Raw genomic sequence first — 24118 nt, forward strand, 5'->3', positions numbered from 1 at the left:
ATGACAGGTATTATTAGCAGAACACTGAAACCCCCTACATTTACGACATACAGTGTGAGGATCAACCGAAGCCTTCGGTATCCTCACCTTGCAGCCTACATTCACACACATTCTCACACTCACATTTGAGTCAGACATACTGAGAAAAATAAAAAAAGCAAGTCCCCAAATTCGTCACAGTAGCGAATGCCAAAAACCACGATCCAGATACGTCACCAAAAAAGCCGAGAAACGATGATCAAAGGATGAAATAAGAATCTAAGTCAGGAGGTAGTAACAACAATGTTGATACCACCGGCGACAGAGAAAATATAATAGAAAACGGGAATGGTTCCTAGTCCTGCCACCCAGGGCAGGCCGGTAGATCACCTGACCTACTTGTAGCGAGTGGCGCGAAATTTGAATTTCTGTCGGGGACGACGGAGTCTTAGCTATGTATATATCTGACAGGTAAGTTGATTGTATGAAAATACTTAATCTGATTAATGTAAATTTCTATTTCTTACTTACTAGCCACAGACATTCCTTTTATCAGAATCCACCTATCCTAACTTAAAATGAAGTTATACAGTGTAAGTTACATACTTTATGCTACCAAGAGCTGCTCAAAGCTAAAAGGTAGTATATATTGAACTCATCAGCCTAAGAACTGGTAATTTAAGCCATAACCCAAACCAGAGTCCAGCCCCAGCACTTGCGAAATGGATCCAAATGACAAATTTGTTAGAATTACTAGAAATTCATCTCTTGATATAATGTGGTTCAGATCCCACACTAAGCTGTAGGTCCTGTTACTAAGTAACCAACTGGTTCCTAGCAATGTGAAAAAAATCCTTCGGGCCAGCTCTGGGAAAGTTGTTAATCAGCTCAGTGGTCTGGTTAAACTAAGATATAGTACTTAAGGCATTTGGGTAACACAGGCTTTAGTTTGATTACTAGGCTTATTTATATTTCCCTATCTTCAGAGCACTATAAACAACACAATAACATTTTATTTTATTCCTTTTGATTACTCTGAAGTAGTGAAAACTGTGCTCTCTAATCTGGCATAGAAAAAAATACAAGGATATTCAAAAAAGTAAAATCCAAGACATCTCACCTCATCTATCATTTCGGAATCTTCTTCCTCTTCTGCAGTTGCAATTATGTGGGTATATAACTTAAGCATATTATGTACATACGTAGCTTGAATATGACCTGGTAGAGAGATGACCTTCCCTCGGACCATGGATTCTAGGGTAGCCTTTGGATTAGCTAACAACCTAGAGGAGAATATTGATATTTTCAGTGGAAATTAATAGACATTGTTTAATACAAAACATAACAAGAGTAATGTAATTATCTACCTCATAATTAATGAGCCAAACATTTTCTAAAATTGGCTGATGACACCCAAACAAAATCGAAAGTACAGTACGATTAAAAAAGTAAATAAAAATTATCATATACAATATGGGTGAAATATTTTTTTACAGCCCAAAAATATCATATCCAGGGAATCTACTCAATTTAAAATACACGTACTGAGAAAATTCGCCACATATCCACGCTGCGGCATAGAGAACCTCCGCTATGGAAGACCTGGCAGCAGCAGGGCCCACAATGACATGGGCATTGTCCAGCAGTAGCGCCATCTGGCCTACAGTGAACTCCCTAACTGCAATGACTCTAATGGCAACATCCATCAGCTGATTAGCAATGAGGCTTCCATGCTGGGTTCCTTCCATTCTGCATAGCTCAACTAACACGCTGATGTACCTGGATTACAAATGATATTTAACATTAGTTTAGAGAATTACGTAGTCATGATGGGACACCAGTTTTTTTAAAAATTACCCTACTCAAATGACTGCCTAAACAGTTTGTCTTTATTCATCATTAAATTTCATAATCTTTGAAGCTCTGACATTTTAATGATGTTCCCAAGAGCTGTTACTCAACTTTCGTTAAAATATGGAGACAGGAAAAAAAGGTCAGACAATTATAGCAATTAAAAGACAAAGCAAAATTATCTTGTAGTATATTGTGCAGAACTTCATTCAATGAAGAGTATCATTCAAACCTCCTTTCTTCCTTACACGTAATATTTTCAAAAGGGGAATTTGATCTACACATACTCTAAAAATAATTCAAGGCAGCTATTAGATAAACTGTTTAATTGCTGCATTATGATTTAACACTGAATAGTGTAGTATTTCAATTTTTCTGCTGTCTTACCTTTCCCATTTTCTGTGCACATTCTACAATTCTTACTGGGTAATAATAGTGTGACACTAATGTCCTTCTACCAAAAGATAATTTTAGTAATAATGAAAGTTGTTTTAGCCTTTAAGAATGGTCTGTACCATTAGTAGTTATTTAAAGTTGAAATGACAAAGTATTTTTCTTTCACTGCAGTAAATGTAACTAAAAGCATAGTATTAAGATACTGGGAAAAAATGACAAATATTTAATCAATTTGTATTTTTCATAGCTAAAAACCTGAGGTCTTAACAATAGGATAACCTTCTAGGACCAGCTGGAAACTGGTTAAAACCATGAAAAATTGTAAAGCAACAAATCTGTGGCATCTGGCAACTCGTGTATACGAGGTGGAAACTGGTCACCGACCAGGCTTTGTTTTTTTCCACCTTAACCCCATGAAAAAAAAAAATCAAGATCATACAAATATTCATAAAAATAATGTGGCACTGGTACCCACCATTCAAAGTTGGAAATGAACTGATAGTTATTCTGTGAGCAAATCAAAATTATTTTCTGCAAGAGTTCGTCGCGATACATGGTCCCTTCAGCTCGATCCATGTGGGTCATTAGCCTGCGAACTATTTCCATCACAGTCTTCTTGCTTACCTGAAATATGATTGAAAGTGTCAGAATGGAGACAAAAGATACAACCATAAAAATTAAATCAAAAGACTCATAATGCTCCGTGTAAGCACCCACTTATAATTACAACTTTCTTACACATAGTACCACAGCCATAATGTATATATGAAAACTCTGAAAAGATAACCAATTTCTCTCACTGTAATAAAAAATCAATGCAGATTACCACCTATATTGGCAGGTAATGTTAGAGAGTAAAACACATTTGTTTATCACAACTCATTAATCACATAAAACCTTAGTTTGTGTAGAACTAATCACAGTGTATCATAATCCTCAAAGAATGTACTTGCTCCATCTCTCCACCCTTGTACAGTTGCTGGCATTATCATACCGTGTGATTCCAAAGCATCAACATCCAAGCAGCATTCTCTAGTATCATCCTTTCTTTCTCGCTTTTGCTCATTATGAGGCACCCTGGATTAGCTCTACATGAAATAAGGCATCTTGGGGTTAACTGGTCTGTTCATTTGTTTTTGTACCATACAAACTTCTCATTAATTTCATTACCATTATCATAAAGGTACTTACAACAACAAATCACGAAAATGATCAATTATAACTGTGAATTATAACTAAAAGCTGAAAAAGAAATCTGACTTACCATGCCATATAAAAGATCTAGAGCTCTGAGACGAATGGACTCATCCTTATCATCCAAGCACTGCAAGACCAAGTCCTTGTGGGCCTGAACAGATTTAGGATGTGTTTTCAAGATCTTGGACATGGCCAAGAGACCCAAGTATTTAACTGTCAAGAGAAGAAAACATTAAATTTACAATCTCTTCAAATGAACGTAGGTTGAGCATTCTTATAAAATTACTGTACTTTTGGGTATGTGTACTGCATTGTTTTTTGTAAGCAAGTGAAAAAATAAAAGATCTCAGCTTAGAACAAGATAATTTATCTTCAGATGTTTCCCCACATACTAACATATCATCCTATAGTATTCCTTATTGTTAGCTGAGAAGCAGCCCTTGCTGCCTCTACCTTACTATAAATGTTAAAAAAAAAAATTTCTTCACACTAAAAAATGTATTGGAAAAATAGTTAAGAGTGCAGAAAAGGTGACCCCTGAGAGGTGCTGTATGTAAATGACAAATTTGCTAACATCAGAGCCTGAGGAAGATATGGTGGATATATTTAATAAGTGGAAGAGTGGAATGGAAGAGAGGACTGAAAACCGAGAAAAGCAAAACAAAGCTCATGGTGACTAGAAGGATGCAAATGAAAAAGTACTAAAGTATCAGGAAGTGGCCAGGTGGTTGCTGTTGGTTACGTGAAGGCATGTGGGTGAATTCTGTACTGTGTCAAATGTAACAGATATTAAAAGATGTGACAAGAGGTGCTCAGGATTATGGGATAAGCAACAAGATTTTTGATGTCCAAATAGCATTACAAATTGGGGAACAAATTACCTAAAATGATTTACTAACACTTTCAACTTTAAAAAATCATGAACACACTGGCCAAAGGTAAGGAGAACTGTGGCTCTACCATGGAAGTTATTCCTTACCAAACCCAGCTTCTAACCTCTCCTTACCTACATAGCAAAGATACCCAAGATAAAGCTGCTTGTCACAGTCTAAGCTGAGCAAAGAATGATCAGTGTTGATGGAAACAGTAGGGACACACCAGAGAGAATGACATAAGTCCTTATCTTTCAAGAATTATTGTCTCAGTTAATCAATTAAAAAGTATGGAGGTTATCTATCATTTCCCTTGTGTTAACTTCACACAAGGAAGCAAAATACATAGCAGCTTCATTTGTTGAAACAAGAAAACCACTTTTGACACTACGTACCATATCGATTATTGTGTCTATACCCTTTTACACTTTCATTTAAACTCCACAGGAGATACCAGAATCACCCAGGCCCCCCTAAAGTAATTTAAATACACAAAAACTTGAGAACCAGCGTCATGCTTGGAATATGACATCAATCATCTAAGAAAAAAAAATATATACCAATAGTCTAACTCAGAAGTTGCTGAGTTACTCTTTCCCAATGGGAAATGAAAGGCTTGCACATAAAAATGCTTCCCGGAATTTTGGTTGATTATTCCTAATAATTTTTGACAAATACCACCTAAATATCTAGTTTTTCCATTAATTTACTCATTTCCCTTACCAGTCCTCCATTCATAAATAAAACAAACGGATCTGACAAGAGGAAAGATCTATACTATAATATGTACGGAATATCTTAGTCAGGAATAGAGTAACAGCATGAGCACACCAGTCTTGTCATTAAGATACTTATACTCTGCGAGAGGAAAACGGAATGAGAGGGGGTCGAAGAGACACAGTTCGTTTGGGTATGGCCACAAAACCACTACAGGCCTAGAGAGGAAGCATTCAAGAGGATAGACCGTGAAAAGACTGTGGAACAAAATCATACAGTACTGCTGATATGTGTACATTTGCTGCTACATTATTAAAATTACTGTGATCCATAGATATATGTACTTAACGGCACATGTAAGATATGTGCCCAAAGTGTAAACATACTGTATACAAAAGTACATAATACACAAGTAAAGGTACAAGATAATTTATAGCTGGATTACAAAGCTAATAAATAGCTACTTGAATATACCTCCCATGTTCTAAGCTTATGGGATGTAAACTCAAACATACTGTCATAAAAGTATTTACGTCAAAAGCTAGTAAAAAAAATTTTTAATATTCAGAACACTTAAAACATTACAAAAACCATTCATATTATTCATATTAATGAAGCATTCTGTTAAAATACTTTTGTAGATCAACGGAAAATAATCACACAGCAAAAAAAAAAAAAAAAAAAAAAAAAAAAACAGTAAAGGCACAATTAAAGAGGTTTTAATGAAGGGAAAAATTTGATGAAAGTTGGCATACAGACAGATTAATATATATTAACAGGATATAAATTAACAGACTCAAAAGTTACCACCAAGACTCGCAATACACTATCATAATTAAACTTTCCTATATGGGCAGATTAGAGGGCAACCACATCCCTACCTTACAAAAGTGAAAGGCATCTACTTGTTGCTTTAACTTTTTCTGCCAGGAAACACAAAAAGAGAAATAACTTGTAACAAACTCCAAAGATATCAAATGGAATAATTTTCTCAAATTTTAGTATTTCTACATTTTTATATAAATTTTCACTACATACAACAAAGAGAATAATCCTTTAAGTAGAAGCCTCTCAAAATACCTAAAATAATTTAATAATCCCAATCTGAAAAAACCACTTGGGCTTCACACTATCTCATAACCTCTACAATTTCTGATGGCACTACAACTGTCTAGACACAATTTCAAGCTGGATATACTAAACTAAAGGATTTTGGAACATTACACTAACAATTACCCACTGATTCATCACTAATGCCTCTACTACAGTCTGTCTTAAAATTGGTTCCAATGTGAACAAGAGTTTAAGGGGACCTACAGGATCAAAACTTTAGGTTAAGAAAGACAAATGCTCTCAAAAATTAGTGTCTGGCTATTTCCTAAGGGATATTCAACATCTTGTGGCTCTCAAAATGAATGCTACTGACATGGTCACTTATTACAGTAGGATTCATGATCCCACATATACTACTACAAGAAGTCAACTTTCAATCTCCATGTGAGAGACTGACTTCAGGTTTGAAATTTTGAACTGTAATGCATATTTAAATCAAACAAAACTAATGCTTCAGATTCTGTAGTTTCCCCAGTCTGTTTGTAAGTGCAAATATAAAAATTATTCACTTACATTGTTATAAAATGATCACACACGCACACACATACATAGATAAGGAATGTAAATTGTTTAGAAATAATGAATTCAACTTTCTGCGAAAAAATATTAGGCAAACTTGTTTCCTATCCATATCTATGCTAAGGTAACTTTGGCATTCTATAATTTTCATTTTCTACCTACAATTTGCTATAAAACCTGACAGTAAAAAAATAAAAACAGGATACTAATGTATAACTAATTGTTACCATACAAAAGAAATTCATGTGTATATACGTACCATGCATGGATATTCCCTCATGTTTAGGTGGAGGGAACACACAGCAGTCAAATTTATTGAGTAAAAACCATAAAGCCTAGAAAAAAAGGCTGCAAGACACGAGTCTATTTTGAATTTTTCCCATTTCCATGCTTTTAACCCTTCCTTAAGATGCCTATTCAACTGCTATACAGACTAAAATCCACCTCCTTACAAGGTTTTTCACAATGCCAAATATTTAGAACGTACAGGTTACTTTATCCCTGGTTTACGTCAGAAGGATAAAGGACCTAAAACTTTCTGTAGATAAGACAACACTGAAGGGTTGTGATGTCATTAGATGATACATAAAACTTAAATTGTACAAAAAATACTTTATCTTTAAAGGAACCACTTGGGTCCATCACGTAATAAAGTACATCAAAGGACCCAACTTTCAAAGAGAGAGAATATAAACAAAGTGCATACTTCGACAAGAATGTAGCCACAAGCTCAAAATAACATATACAAGGCTTATAACATTGTAATGTTCAGCCAACAGGGAAAAACATGGCTGCAATACACACACGCGCACACCATTTGTAGCAATAATCTCAGACATAATGGATATTTATAAGTAACATATAATCAATAGACAGTCAGAAACTTAATAAAAAAATTACTTTTATCAATAAAGAAATTCACTATCCAAATACACAAGCAACTAGATGTAAAATATTGATACACACTATTCAAACGTACACTGCATCACACAGAGTACACTGCATAAAATTAAATAACAAAGTACTGTAGTACTATGAAATACAAAGTCAAACCGACATACCAAAAACACGGCCTACGAAAACCACAATTATCAAACGTGGGATGCAAAACTTCTCAGTCAGAAGCCAATACACAAAAAAGAAATTTATGATGCAAAATTCATCATCAGTTAAAAACAGAAATCATGCAGAGAGAAAATGACACCAAGACTGACGTCCAACTATAAGAAATGACTTCGGGGACACACCTACTTTGCCTGTCTGTGCCTCTACTACAGAAAGAGAAAGAAAGAGTTTGGAAGAAAAAATATTACTGACAAAGTAATAAAGACTTCAGAAAATAAGTCATTAGATTTAAACCAAGTAGCTCTAAGTTACATGAAAAGTAAAATGAAAAAAAAAAAGGCTTTAGAGAATTCACTAATTTCATTTCGCACGAAAAAGCAATGCTTGATCTTATTTTGACATGTACCAGTTGTTGGCCTCTGTTAATGATAAAAAAAATCTTATAACCCTAAAATCTTTTTGTGAATGTCTGATTTTTAAAAACGCAGTCTGTACACTGTAAGAATGAGCAACATATTTGACCAATACAGGACGTGATGAGAATGGAATAAGACTTTGAATAAGAAAGAAAAAACTTCAACAAAATGATTTAGAACCAGCCCTGCTCTGTCCATGTTCTTATCATTAGCCAAAGAATATCCAATGTCTATGAGAAATTCATTATGTGAAATGTGGCACACTTTCCAGCTGACACTTAATACTCTTCAATAATGAACTAAGCACAATGCCACCAGCTATGTCTGAACTATAATGATCCTCTAACATTACTGTGACTCATAGTCCCTTCATTTGCCAAATAAGGTGTCTTGCATGGTAAAAAAATGGAAGCTCATTTGCCTAACCTAAGTCTAATGACCTGTTTTCTATTAAGCCTGTATGACTAATTGTCTTGAAATTCACTAAAGTACCTAAGCCAGACTCAATTCTTAATCTACGTGCAAACATCATCCACTCTAATACATTTCACAAACAATAGTGTACTTAGAAACAACCTAAAAATATATACTATAATGTTGAATAAGACGCTGAGTAAATGCTCCACAAACCAGATCCAAAATACAAGAAAAAGTAATTTAACAATGTACACTTGACCCCATGTGTATGTCTGTTTGATAGCAGTAATTTTTTTGCCTATATAAAAGACTACATGAACTACTAGCTATGATCAGAAGTTCCTATAATGATCTTCCCAACCGTACTTGTAAAAAGTGTGCAGTTCGAAGGCACTGGAGGCTGCAGTCTTGCCTCACTAAGAGAGAACCTGAATCACAACACACGATAGTTTGCTTTACATGACTTGAGCATATGTCACCTCTGTGAGCTAACTGTTGCATCAATCAACATTGAGCAAACAAAATCAATATATCTCCCATTATGTACTCACATCCCTTTCAATACCACATTGGTAATTTCCACAGTAACTTTGGAAAGATGAATTTAAAATTGTTCACAGTATATAAGCAAGTTTGAGAAAATCTTCAGTACATCCAAAGCTTAAAGCAAGTCTGTACATCTTCTCCCCTCATCATCAGAGCTGCTAGCTATCAATGACAAGGATAAACAGCTTTATCATTCTCTAAGAGAGAAAGAAGATGCAAGGGTAACAGAAAAATCTGCTCAGATTTTACAAAAATAACATTTTATTTACAATAATTTTGTACATATTTGCATTTTTCTTATATTCAATGTGAAGTTGAAAACAAGCTATTGTATCTGGTGCCAAAAAATATAGATACAGACTGCTTGGACGGGTGAAAAAATGTCACTTGAAATGTTGTGCCATTTTTATCTTAAGAAATGCAGTTTAGCATATAATATAACTATAACTGCTCATGACTGAATACAATGGATGTGCAACCCAATTACATAACAAGAGCCAACTGTATCATAAAAACATAACTGCAACAGGTAGTACTTAAACAGAATCTACCCTCCTCAATAAACCATAATCAATTTCAGTCCAATGATCAGCTTTGACAAATTTGGGAATTATATAAAAAATGTCCCATCAAACATTAAAAGATCTAAAGTCAATAGACTAACTGGAATTTAAGTCTGCATCTGGCTCCCAAACAAAACATTGCTATAAAATCCCTTCAAACAGATTAACCACAATGTAAATAACTGACAGGCATGACTGCACCACTGCCATCTAGTACGACTGTGCATCATACCATGCTATTGTTTTTAACCCCAATCATTTGGCTAATAATATTTTTCATCAAGAAGGTAAGGTGCTTGATAACATTTAAGTGTCACCTGAATTACAGTTCCTCATTATTTCTGACTGTTTTCAGTTTTCAGATTCTGAGGATTTATCTTACAAGAGTGGGCTCCCAGGTGATATGACCTAAACAACTACCTCATCTCAAGTTATATGAAACATTTCCTCTACACAAGTCAAGAAAAAACTTGCAAAACCATTTGAACAGAAGTTCAGCAGCAAAGACTTAGTAGAAAAAAAAAACAAAAAACAAACATATGGCATCATCATAATCATTTGCTACAACAATGAACTTGAAATGTTCCACCAAAGGCCCTCTTCCTATATCTATATGACAGACACCCTTTTTTTTTTTTCTATCTTAACAGAGACTTAATTGAGATACATGAAAAAATAAATGCATCTAGCATTAGAGCAAGATCATCCAGACTAAAGGACCAAACAGGCAACTAACAATGGAGAGGGCAGAGCATACAGCACAACTAGAGGGCAACAGAGAGCATGTGCAGAAATGTGCATGGGAAAATAGAATATATCTGAAGGTTACTACTGGAATGGGTTAACCAGTGTGATGTAAATAATCAATAGCATGTGAAGCTGAGAATGATACACTTAACGAAAAGGGTTTTGGCGTCAAGGCGATGATGTATTTCATGAAAAGAATAAAGGATTTTGTCTCTTCAAGGTTAAGTACATAAGTAAATTCTCTTCATAGTCTTCTACCCACCATAAACTGGATTCTCCTATTAACTCTCTTATGTTTTTGCTGACTGAATCCACACAGAACCAAAGAAAAATTAATGCCTAACAAAGCACCGTTTCACTCAATCTAGAAACAAACTGAGTACTATATACAAAAACTAATAAAACATAACACTAACAGATGAGATACAACACATAAATCAATACTGGCATACAATTAAAAACCAAAGACTTCCCTGCCTCACACAAAAGGTCATATTGTACTTATCTTGCACGCTATACTAGTACTACGTATTTGTTTCAATCCACGCCCATTACTCCCTCAAGGGGTGCCTTAGTTATGATACACCCACACATTTTCATCTTCCTTTATTTTTATCTAATGATTAGTAAAGAAGTATGAGTTACACTTGCATCACAAGTAATTTAGTTTCTGGGACGACAGCACATCTTCCTAACTGGGTTACTGTAAAGGCTAATTCTCTTAACTGTTCATTCAGTTTTCTGAGTGGCCAGTATTGACATGTGACACAAATTTCCTTACTTATTTTGTTATTACTAATGATATGCTGTTCATTCTGGGGTCCTTTGCATGATTTCTGTCCGTCTATCTTTCAAAACTCCCACAGTGCACCTTAAAACAGCTATTCCAGGTCAGTGATTGGACATCTAGGCTCCAAAACTCTCCTCTTTTCAAACTTAAAACACTCTGCCAATTTCTATATAGCTCCTATTAGTCGCATCCTACTAAGCTGAGCAATCACATATCCCGTGAGCTAATAATACAACATTACTAATCCTGACATGGTATTTTCTTGCCTGGTGGTCATATCAACTGAAAAGCTACCCCTGGATCTATTCCTCAGTTACTTCTTGGCTTGGACAAACTAGGTGCTAGACTGGCAATGGTTTGTGGTTTTCATTTCTATGCTAACAGAAATCAGAATAAAAAGGACTAACCACTGCCTAGGATCAAGGAACCTCCTATTTCCCTTCTGATTGAGTACTGACAGGAAAGTTATTCTTATACAGTACTACAAGTACCAAACTTAGCAAATACTCCAAAAGTCTTTCACTCTGGTGGTTGTTAAAGTGGTTGTTAAAGTTTGTGCATGAGTATATGAGTATCATACATGTCCTCTATGAACATTTTCTATAACTATGCATCAAAATTGTTTCAAGTTTCTAGACTGATTCTGAATAAACTTAATATTTAAGACTAACTACATGTACTAATGGGTTCTGTAATGCTTGACAAGCAACCATAATTAATGGAAAAAATGAACAAAAACTGTCTACTCATCTGCACATAGGTAAATACACAAAAACAAAGGGTTCACTATAGTGGGACAATGAGTCATTCTATTCTAGCCCTTTGATCAGGGGATAACAACCCAAATCCCAGTGCATGTGCAATAGGACTGCAACTATACCAGTTATGTAAATATTTTCCAAAGGCTGAAGTAAAACCAACTTAGATTTAGCATATTACTACTTAAAAGTCAAATCTGCCTATTATCAAAAACAGCAATGCAAGGTTTAATGGAAAGCCATGTTAATGATATAGTGTATGGTGACAGTGAAGTGTAAATTCCTCTGAAGTTACACGATCAGGGTACTAATTTAGTTGTAGCCAAAGCAACTTGACAGCACCAATGCTTTACCTAAACTTAACTTGTTAGATGAGATGCCACCAAAGAAATATCTTACTGTATAGCATATGTCAATGCAGTAAACTCCAAATAATTCAAGGGTGAAAATATATTAAACTTGTACCTTTTTTGGGAGTTTCTATTTATCAACATACCTGAATGTTACAAAACTGAGAAGTGTTTTTGAATTAAAAGGTTATTTTACTGCATTGTAACTTGTGAACTTTTCCAAATTTTAAACAGATACTTACGGTTCTGGTCTGAATCTTCGATCAAGATCCTTAACTTCTGAACACAAAGCTGTAAAAAACAATAAGAACAAACAGTGAGCACCATTCCACACATTTACAACCACAAAACAATTCAGCTAAAGCAAAGTGACAGCATTTAATGTTTTTGGCATTGCTGTCATTGTTTGATATAATGATAAAATAACCTTTCATATCTGTAATATAAACAAGATCCAACCTCCACCTTACTCGAGACGCGTGCAAGACTTTCCACCGATGCAAAAGTTGTAAACATTACGTACATTCCTGACTTAATGCGAAGTGTTCTCCAGTTATCGTCGGACTTGGTTAATGGCGATCGGGTTTTATGGTGCTCGTCTAGAGCCATAAAATTGGTGATTTATGGCGCCATAACAGGCTGAGTTTTAGTTAACAGCACAATAAGGTGCCAATAATAGTTAAGATGCATAACACACCTAACAGAAATGCCATCAACCGAAACTCAGTGTCACAACCAGATACTTCGCCTCAATATGTAATAACTTTTTAATGAAAATGTGGAATTTCATTTGCTTAATCATTTAATAGGGTCTGCACTGCAGTTCTACAAATTTTAAATGTCAGATTGATGAAACTTACTGGTAATCTTGGCCTAGAAAAAAAAAGGTCACCTTTTTCAGAATACTAACATTGTCTCCATATCTTTATTTACCATATCTTCTAGTTAAATAAGTTAAAAAAGCAAAAGAGAACAATAAAAGTATCGTTAGTAAAGTTATATTCATTGCTTAAAACGCTACAGCCATAACCAACTGAACGAAAACAGTCTTTTTGTTACAACAGCAGAACCGAATCTGATACAGTGATGATAATGTTTTGCTTGCATTTCAGTCTATTTATACATAGTTACAAAATTACATGAGTTATTTTAATAATGACTTTAGTAGAACAGGGCTTAAGTATTTTTCATTATACCTTTATTGCTATGGGGGAAAAATACGAAATTGGCAGAGAATAATAAAAGTATCGTTAGTAAAGTTATATTCGTTGCTTAAAACGCTACAGCCATAACCAACTGAACGAAAACAGTCTTTTTGTTACAACAGCAGAACCGAATCTGATACAGTGATGATAATGTTTTGCTTGCATTTCAGTTATTATACGATAGTACAAAATTACTGTAGTTATTTTACAAATGACGTTAGGTAGAACAGGGCTTATATATTTTTACATTATACCTTTATTTGGTATGGGGAAAATACGAATTGGCAAGAAAATATAGTACTGCTAAATTTAAGCTGCAGTTGTAGCTGAGGCTGAGAAAACAAAATGTTCACACTGCTAATGACTAAAAATCCATCTTAATTTTGTAGTTATGAGGGCTTTCCCACTAAAATTTCAATAAATTAAATTCAGCTGCAATATAAGATGTGTATTGTTCGGTGCAATAATTTTTAATGAAACAATCCATCAAAAATTAAATTAAATATTGTAATTGCACCTTTCCTCACTGATACTATACATACCACCAAAGTACCAGTTCAGTCACCTTAGAACCTTGGTCCAAGTTGTATTGGAATGATTCAGCCCAGTCAGGCTGCTCCCAGTTTAAAAGCAAAGATTTCAAGAAGCACAATGTAAACTTCGGAAAGCACATATATTTTAGAAGTCCATAACATATTAATTAAAACTGAAAATTCACACAGAGAACACCCAGAAATGTCTGATTTACACAACAGAACTTTTTAATATAAAAAACTTTAGAAGACTGTACTTTCTGGTCTGAGCAAAAATGAAAATTCTAAAACTTTGAAAAGCAATAATTAAGATTTTTCTTGTCTATGTTGACAATCTACACAATAGCCTAGTATATATCGATTTCACTGATCTAGAGCAACTAACATCATAAAGCCGTATGCACTTGGTATCTTTTTTCTTTGCTGAAAGGTGAAAAAGATAAAAGGGTCTTAGAACATGTTACCCCAGCTCAAACTGGTGCACTTACTGTACTACTATACTTTGTTCCTGGTATCCATATTATAGCCATATCATCACAATAAATAAAAATGTTCCATCCAAAAATAGATATATATACCCTTGATTATCATCTACTATAGTGTGCCAAGCTGTGCACCCTATAACTGATACCACTGTTTTGGGGATGGTGCATCATAGACAAAGCAGTTTTACAACTAAATTATCCTTTAATTTTATGCTTTTTCTTTTCCATAACACCAGGTGAATATGAAAGACAGATTTTATTCACTAACAAACTGTTCCTAATTTTTTACTAATGATTATTTATATGTGATTCTGAAGGTACTCCAATGCTAGACACTATATACCCCCTCTACCATGATATAGTTTTTCAAAGAAAGACAGTTGTCTAAGATGATACCCGGGATAAAACATGATGTTTTCAATAATACGGCTTTATACAAACTCATTTATCACATTAAGCCTTACTTTGGGTAAATACATCCAGTCACACCAACCTGAAGAGTTGAAAGAATGTTTCTACTGCTCATGCCCAGCCAGCAGTCTGCTGCAACAAGTAGGGCATTTCAGGCTATGAGTGCACTGATCTTCAGTTGGCAGAGGGCTTCCTGAGAAGCATCTAACAACACACAACCAGAAAGCAATGGAAGCCAACATAAAAACCAACATAAAAGAGGAGTCTTCAGATTCTGAAAACTTGAGAGAAAAAGCAAACAAGAGCATCCCTTGCCTAAGCTCTATGGGAAGAGGCATGGGTGGTACAGCAAATTCTTATCTCTCTCGTTCTTAATGCCTATTAGACACAGGAAGCTGGCGAGCCCCCACATCACAGTATCCAGTTTCATTATCAAATCAGACAGAAGGAGAACCACCCTCAATGTCCAGGACTGTAGTCCAGTTGAGCAACAATGTCATTGTCTTAGCATTGGTGACATCCCCCTACAACATCCCTAATAGTATGCATCTCTCCTCTCCATCCCTGACAAAGTCCATGAAGCTTGCTACCTGTGGGTCACAGTTGACTGGGTTACTCCATGCTGTGTCAATTCAAAGTTCTACAGCTGACATTATTTAGGGTTTCTGTTGTCTCTGGAAACCAGAGATGCAGCGTACTCAGTCAGTGACTTCCCAGCAGTTCCTTTTCTTTAGATCTACAGTTGCCTCCTGTTCACCTCCACTAGCACATTCCACAAGTGCCGCACAGTCACAGGTCGTGTTAAAACGACCCTTCTCTTTGTCCATTGGTAGCTGCTAACAAAGGGACATCAACCAAAGATGACGAAGGCGAGGCAGCACTCTCCACTCCACGTGTCCATACTTAACCTTTCAACAGAAAACTGGCTGCTGTCTCCTACCTTGCCAACATTATGTTCATTCGACAAACTCTCACAAGTCAAGTTACTGTACATTGACATGAAAGCACAGCAGGCCTTACTTGAAGGACATTCAAACATTTGCTTAGACAGTGCAATACAAATATGGAACAAATACACGAGCAATATACCAAATGCACAACACTGAGGATCGCAGGGCAACAATAATAAATTATCACAAAATCAGTGGCAACAATTTTGAGCAGTGAATACATGGAACATAAAAATGCAATAATAAACAAAATGTACTACTTACTGACGGCAACAGACCACTAATGCTTTGAAAAAAGCCCATGAGAGAGAGAGAGAGAGAGAGAGAGAGAGAGAGAGAGAGAGAGAGAGAGAGAGTGTTACAAGGATTAGGATGTCTCAAAGACTTGTTAGTCCATCCGAGGAAACAGTGTGTGCTCACAAAATACGAATATACTGAAAAGTGTAATAAGAATCCAAGTCCCCCATATATCATTTATACAGGCTATCTTTTTTTTCATGCTTTATGATTTAAAAGCATAAGTAACATGAAAGGAGACCACATTTTTATATACAGAAAAGTTATAATTGCCTTTCAGACAGAAACTTTTCATCAAAACTGTGTGTGTTTGTGTTTGCTTTGTTTGCACACAAACACACAACTTAAAAGATGTTTTCCAGAGATAAATACACATTCAAACAAGATGTTGATTTGATTTTCAATCTTAAGAGCCGGACTAAAAAAACATAAGCAACACCCCAGACCAGGCAACCTTTAAGGTAGCAGCTGCTTGTTCATGATAAAATCAGCAGACACCTCACCTCTGGCGCATATGGTACTTTTTCTTAAGATTTCATTAAGAGTACCTACATGCACTGTTGCATTCTTTACCAAATTCAACACCTCAAAAGCCCCTCCTACAAACTTACAATAAATTAATAACACAAAACAGGAAAGGGAAGACTGAGAAAGATTTTCATATTATTGCAAAACAAGCCCTGGGGTCTTGTCTCAACTATACTACCAGGCTTTGCAACTTGATGGATTTTGCAACTTAATGGGAGGGAGGCCAGATCCCTAAACAGTCCATTAGTTAAGGTACCAGTACTTTATCCCCTGATAGATTTGAAAAACTAAAATAAATTCCTGTCGTGTCCTTTGCTACAAAAATGGTTGTTTTTCCATTAAATAAAAAACCACTTAAAAATGTAAATCCCAACTATCTAGCACAATACACATGCACGTGAAATTATAGCATTTTCTTAAGTGGACTAAACCTGGGGCACCTCCTTATCAAAATACTAACTTAAAAACTACTGGATTTTCACCCAAAAGATGCCAGACAAATTATTCATACAATCTTATGGCCCCATTCCACAAGGAATACTTTTCACAAGTATTTTCCCTACCATTAGAAAAATTCTTAGGAAAATTCTATCTTCTAAAAACCCCAAAAATCTACCAAAAATCTATTCTAATTAGTCTTGCCAACTTTAGGTGCATTCTTGTGTTATGCTTGTCTTTGTTTCCAAAGAGCCCATTTAACAGAAGTCTTGATGTAGAACATTTACTGAAAAAAAATATATAATTCTACTACAAACATGCACCACCTTACAATAAAAATAACTGCAGACAACACATAAGAAAATTTTTTAATGACTCACAAAGCCAAGTAACACATTTGAGCATTGTGATATAATTGCTAAGTACGTACATTGTTATTTATCCCAAACACCTTAGGTCTATTTACACCATACAGTATCTATTTTAAAGACTGAAGAGTTTAATTTGCAGTTGTGAAATCATCTATATATTTGAAAATTCTGCTGAATTCCAGTAAAGGCACAATCTACTAATTCAGCTGAGGAGATGATAAACTTTAAATAAATTTCATACATGCATTAGGCAGGGTCAATGAAATCAACATGCGGTAATTTATTTAATAGCCAGATAACAAAAACTCCAACGCCAATAGTATTGAAAAAGCAGTTAAGAGCAATTAAGTCTCCAGCTTACGACCAAGGTAAGATATGCCTCAAACATTAGCTCCAATTCAAGAAATTAACATATACTACGTATTGTAGCTCTTATCTATTCAGTAGCATTTACTTTAACACTTGTCACAATTTATCCTACTAGTACATTTTTAGTCAATCAAGAAGCAAAAATTATAGATTACTTTATGTATATAAACTTTTTTGAGTGATGCAGGATGTTGAGTATCCATTAACATCTTTTTTGAACTGACACCTTGGAAATTTCATTGGTCATAACTATAGACGAATTCAAATTCAAATTATCGTAGGACACGGGACATTTGTATAAGAACCAACTGCATTCAATGGCCAATCTACTACATAGGTACGTACTAATAATAAAAATGTCTGAGTAAAATGCACAAAAAAGCACCTTCAGCAAGGACATGATACTAGAGTGCTATTGAAATTGAACTAGTGAGTACTATAAGAGAAAAAGTAATATACTTAGCCGACGCTGACGACCAGAATATTGTTCACATGCAAAGTCATCCACATTAGTAGTCGTCACAAGTCTCAAGCAAACAACCAGGCAGGATCAGGGCAGAGAAGATTGGGTATGGCATGACTGGCAGCTCCTTGTTCATAGCTACTACTCCATACAGGTACACCACCAAAATTATACCCAATTAACCATAAAAACAGAATGCCATGCATCTCTAATATACATGTTGCGAAATAGAAGCAAATCAGTGTTTAGCTGTTTATAAGCAGCACAGATGCAACTGAGGAAACAGAATAAGCTTACCCTGGAATACACGCATATGCAGTAAACACACACGGACAATTGAAAGAACAAAAGCAACAGGAAAAGAGAACCTATTAAGAAGCTACTAAATCTGCTGAAGTAAGACATGTCTACATGAAAGGAAAAACAGCAAGCAATACTATATCAGTGACCAAAATCTATTCATCTAAAGCTTAAAAAAAAAAAAACTGTAGTCACAAAATTATTGAGAGACAAGAGGTGCACAAACCATACACTGAGAAATAAACGACCAACTACTCGAGGCACGATCAAATACCTCAGGCTTTACATGCAAGTTCAAAAACCAAATAGTACATAGATTAAAAAGAAGAAAAAAAAAAACTTCAGCTTAAACATTTTCTAGTTGTGCACTAGAGATAGAAAGCATGATCTCAAGCTATCAAGTCAATTAATATGTAATTTCACTAAAATTAATATTGTTCAAACCAATCTGCATTCATCAAAAGAGGAAAATTATCCATTCGATCTTCAATTCTTTTACCGCTGCTCAATCAATCTGAACATGTGGATCTACAACTATGTGGTTTCCTGTGCTATCAAAAAAAATCCAAATAAAGTATATTAAGACTGCTACATGTGCAGTTGCCCTTTCTTTGTAAGACAAACTGTCAGGGGGCTTCAAAATTAAAGCACCTGAATATCCTGGATTAAACTGTTGGTCATATAAACAAGTCTCTAAGTTTAATTTGAGAGCACAATATTGAACACAACTGAATTATAATAAATACAATGAAACCACAAGTTCACAGAATACAGTATAATTCAAAAGGTTCTGAAAATGTGTCCTCTCTTCAGTGTGGAGGTATTATCCATACTTGAAAGGCGGACATGATGTCTTGAAACAATTTATAATGTATACTCAGTTCACTGAATTGTGGTTTTATTATTTTGCAAAAATATCTCAGGTTCATAGAATAAATACTTTCCAAAAGTTCTACTGTCTTCCTATAAAAAAAACTATAAATAAAATTAAAAAACAATCATTACAAAGCATGGAACTCCAAAATGGTACAGTGCAAACAGCAATTATGTACTTTAAACACTGATATCCTATCAACACTAATTTTTATAAACTTGTCATGGATAACGCAAATACATCCAAGCAAAAATAAACACCTTACCTTTAGAGGTTCAAAAGACAACACAAAACAACATACTATCCCACACTGTGAAGGAAAAACTTGACAAGAACTTAGTCTTGAATAACTACATCTAAACCATTTAAAAACTACACACATTATGCAAAAGCTTCCACAAATAACCTTTTTCTCTAATTTATACAATATTTACTACAGATCTAGATCAAGATTTGGGGAAATGTTACTTTAAGTTTAAACCACTGTATTCCAAAGTTAACAAGGAAGCAAGTTATGACTACTTTCATTCATAATATTTTAAAAATATAATCTCCAGAAAAACTGGACAGAACTCTTAACAATAAAAAATAAACGACATTTATCAGAGACATTCCTTGAGGCTTGATCCAGATCTCGGAAAATAAAAACCAATTAAAAACACCGACACAACTGTCATCACTATGTACCTGTATGGAGGCGTTGTGGTTGGGCATCCCTGATGAAATAGAAATGAGCACTGTAATTGCACATGGCAGGGGAGAAAAGAGAAGATGGAGAGAGATCAGCAACGCACACATTCCTAAAGGTTTCCTATAGATCTAGACTCTTAATCTGTACTGAAAAATCCTTAGGATAAAAAACACAAAGGTCTTAAAACAACATACAACTTCAAAATTATGCACACTGATGAATAAAATGTGATTTGAATGCTAAAATCAACAAACAAAAAGTCATTCATACAACTTCTCCTGTGTAAACTAATTCAATCTTTAAGATAAAAAAATCTTGAAAAACTACACAGCCTATGTAACTGTGATTACTTGAAAAACAGATGTATCCAAATATACGTACCAGCAATGACGGTGTTGATGCACTCATATAACAAGGACATCGCAGAAGTGCTGAAAAATTACAAGTACAATTCAGTTGTACTGGAACACCATCACATACCAAACTTAAACTGGCTTTAAGATCAACCTGAATATAACACACAAGATAACGGGTTTATCTCAAAGTCTTATTTCATTAATGGAAAAAAAAAAAAAAAAGTTCAATGCATCTCATGCCTTTATATATGTTCCGGCATACCTGATCAATTTTCTAACTTGCTTTTCTTAATTCCTTAAAAATAACCTTACATGTACTCCTTAAGGATGGGAAGTTTTAAATTTAGAGGAAAAATATGCTGCATCAGACATAACACTAATTAATTCACATCATATCCTTCAGCAGAAGTTTGGAATATTTTGTCTCCTAAATGATATTGCTGCTTCTGGAAGTAAGGGAGACTGGATGTATAAGATCATGACCTGCTCATTACATACAACAAAAGTTCAAGTTTGAATGAAAACAAGCCATATTTTACGAATGACGACATCACCCTTAAGGATATTCAAAATCATAAATGTGGGCTAAACAGGATGAAATGAATGCGGTTTTAAATGTGATTATATCAAGCAGGAGTTCCCATCATCATCATCAATACTTATTATCTAGGATCTTTATAATGTCCTCAGAATGAAAAACAAAATGACAAGATATCATTTAGGATGAAATATATAAGGGGGGAGGAAAGTCAATACAAAGACTGTTTAGCTTCAAGAACCTTACAAAGTAACTTTAATTTTGTCTTTTGCATGATTAACAGTTTTTCATTAACACTACATTTAGCCCATCAAAGTTGAGGCTAACTTATTTCTTCTGGGTTCTCCAATATAACCTCTCCTTGGTAAATTACACCATTCTTGCAAAACAGCACACTGCTAGCAACCCCTTCATTGCATAATCATGTACAATAAAATATCAGCCAAGTACACAAGATGGTAAAGCAGCAAAATATACATAAATAGGAGAATAAAATCAATCTTCAAACCATCAAAAGATTTCAGATCTCTCTCTTTCTCCAGCTTCTGAATGCTATATCTTTATACCAATGTTTGTTTCAAATGATCTTTCATTTCTTCTTTAGCCTTGAATCTTTTTTTATAATCCAAATCAAAAATTATTTCCTAAAACAACCTCAAAATTTATAAACTTGTTGTTATCTTTAAATGCTGTACGTATAATTCCCACATACACCATGATTTTAATATCCACATCGTCTGTAGTCATTTATATTAATACTGTACCTTACTATGAAAGAACAGGTCAAATCAGGCAAATATTGAAAACCAAAATAATAATATAAATCTTTAAAGCCAGAAGCAATCTTCTACTGATCACACTATATTTAGTAAAGTAAAATACTTACCTATAAGAAAAAATTCAAACAGAACAAAATGTAGATGTGTTCTACAAGCATTTAAGTTTATCTTAGTTTTACCAGACCACTGAGCTGATTAACAGCTCTCCTAGGGTTGGCCCAAAGGATTAGATATTTCTACGTGGCTAGAAACCAATTGATTACGTAGCAACGGGACCTACAGCTTATTGTGGGATCCGAACCACATTATATCGAGAAATGAATTTCTATCACCAGAAATAAACTCCTCTGGTTCCACGCTGGCCAAGCCGAGAATCGAACTTCAGACCACCGGATTGGTAGCCGAGCGCGAAATCCACTTGTCCAGCGAAGAACTTTCTACAAGCATTTAAAGACACATACTGTACCGAGACAAAAGTACTGCGATGTTGATCATTACCTGTGAATGAGGTTTGTGAGGGGCTCTATCAGCTTCTTGCCTAATCTTGGCTCTAAGGGAGTCAAAGCACCAAACTGTCAAAAAAAAGGGTAAGAGGAAGTTTTTGTTACTCGGTCAACTACTGCATAGACTACCAAAGCGAAACTAAGAGTTCTGCTTATTGGAACTCCATTACCTCGTTCCAGAAGCCATTAATTATACTTTTACTTCCTACCAGCATTGCATAAAAGTGTTGTTTAAGGTTCTGGTGCAACTACCGTATATTACATAAAACAAGGGTGTGAACTTTCCTTTATCATAACGTGTGCTAATTACCATAATATGGAGCAAAGACTCATCTTCAATGTTAACCCTTGTTTATGAGTACGGGGACTTTGACATAATGTACCTTGCAACGAAATATATTCAGATAAATATCAATTATTTACTCAACAGCATAGCATACATATGGAAATGCAACTGATGGACAAATATAAACAAATTAGCATGTCATTTGAAACTGACATGAAAAAATAAACCCTAAGCAATCAGTAAATCCTGTAAAGATGGTGACCAAAATTTTTTTGACCAAAGACAAGCCTTTTCTTCGCAACAGATGAGGTAAAGTATAAATACCTGTACATTACATCTACAATTAAACTACCAATATTTCCAAGCATGTGCACTCCTACAGTTAATAAATGTCTAACTGGAATTTTTGTTATGATCCATACAGGGTCAAGCACCAACTGCTAAGCTTACTCTTCTTCAGCCGTCTCTGAATACCTGCAGATAATCTCAATAAGAGGCTCGCTCAGTCTCCGTCCAAGTCTAGGCTCAATGCTTGTAAGAACCCCAAACTGAAATGGCTCCATTATTAAAATTCTCTTCTAGACCTAACAATCACCTACATGAATATTGTCAAAATAAAACTAAATATAGTACATTCTGAAAGTAACTGCAAACAGCTGACAACACAAAACCTAGATTGACTGTCTTGTGCTTTCAACAGCTACTATATAATATCATTACTTGAATCCCACATCACTAATATAATCAGTTTTCTGTACATATATATGCTATATATATATTACTAATTTAACACATTACCATACTTCTTGTAATGCCTGATTAATATGTTAAAGTTTAAAAAACCCACAAAGTCACATTAAAAAAGAACCACAGGGGCTTGTGGGAAGGATGAAGAATTCCTGTTTCAAAGAATTAAAATTTGAACAGGTGATAAAGAGAAACAATTATCTAACACTACCAACAAACAGTATATGACAAGGTCTTCATTAAAACTCTTTAGGGGCATAAGTAAATGGACCTTTCCAATTTAAAACTCCTCTACAAAGATACTGTATATCAAACAAAATACATGCTCAGCCAAATCAAATTACCTACTAACATTAAGAATAACAGATCTAATCTATATGCTATGTTGATGATTTAGAATAAAACAAAAAATCTTACCACAGACCTACCACCTGTGCTATTAATAATTCAAACAGGTGCTTTATGTATGGTAGTTCTAAATCCTACTGCAGCAAATACATAAGAAGATTCCTGATATGTGCAATATATCAAGTTCTTTATAAATTTAGTATATAAAACACTCTTTCATAGTGATTTCTCACATTAAATTTAATACAGCAGTACAGAGAATTCTATGTTCTAATATCAAACAATATGTATTTTAAATGCATTAAAACAAGATGAAACAGCTAAAACATAAAATAAGTACTGTATATCAC

General features: G+C 34.7%; 1 protein-coding gene across 1 annotated transcript in view; it reads right to left on the minus strand.

The window, feature by feature from the left end:
* Positions 1–24118, minus strand: part of LOC135209623 (AP-3 complex subunit delta-1-like) — a 145601-nt gene that overhangs the window by 105767 nt on the left and 15716 nt on the right. Inside the window, 8 exon segments of the mRNA XM_064242330.1 lie at positions 1100–1262; positions 1525–1758; positions 2702–2850; positions 3491–3636; positions 12539–12587; positions 20208–20257; positions 20593–20642; positions 22383–22456. Coding sequence (XP_064098400.1) covers positions 1100–1262; positions 1525–1758; positions 2702–2850; positions 3491–3636; positions 12539–12587; positions 20208–20257; positions 20593–20642; positions 22383–22456 — 915 coding nt within the window.

The sequence above is a fragment of the Macrobrachium nipponense genome, chromosome 38 (genome assembly GCF_015104395.2).
Source record: "Macrobrachium nipponense isolate FS-2020 chromosome 38, ASM1510439v2, whole genome shotgun sequence".
In the NCBI taxonomy this organism is placed as follows: Eukaryota; Metazoa; Arthropoda; class Malacostraca; order Decapoda; family Palaemonidae; genus Macrobrachium; species Macrobrachium nipponense.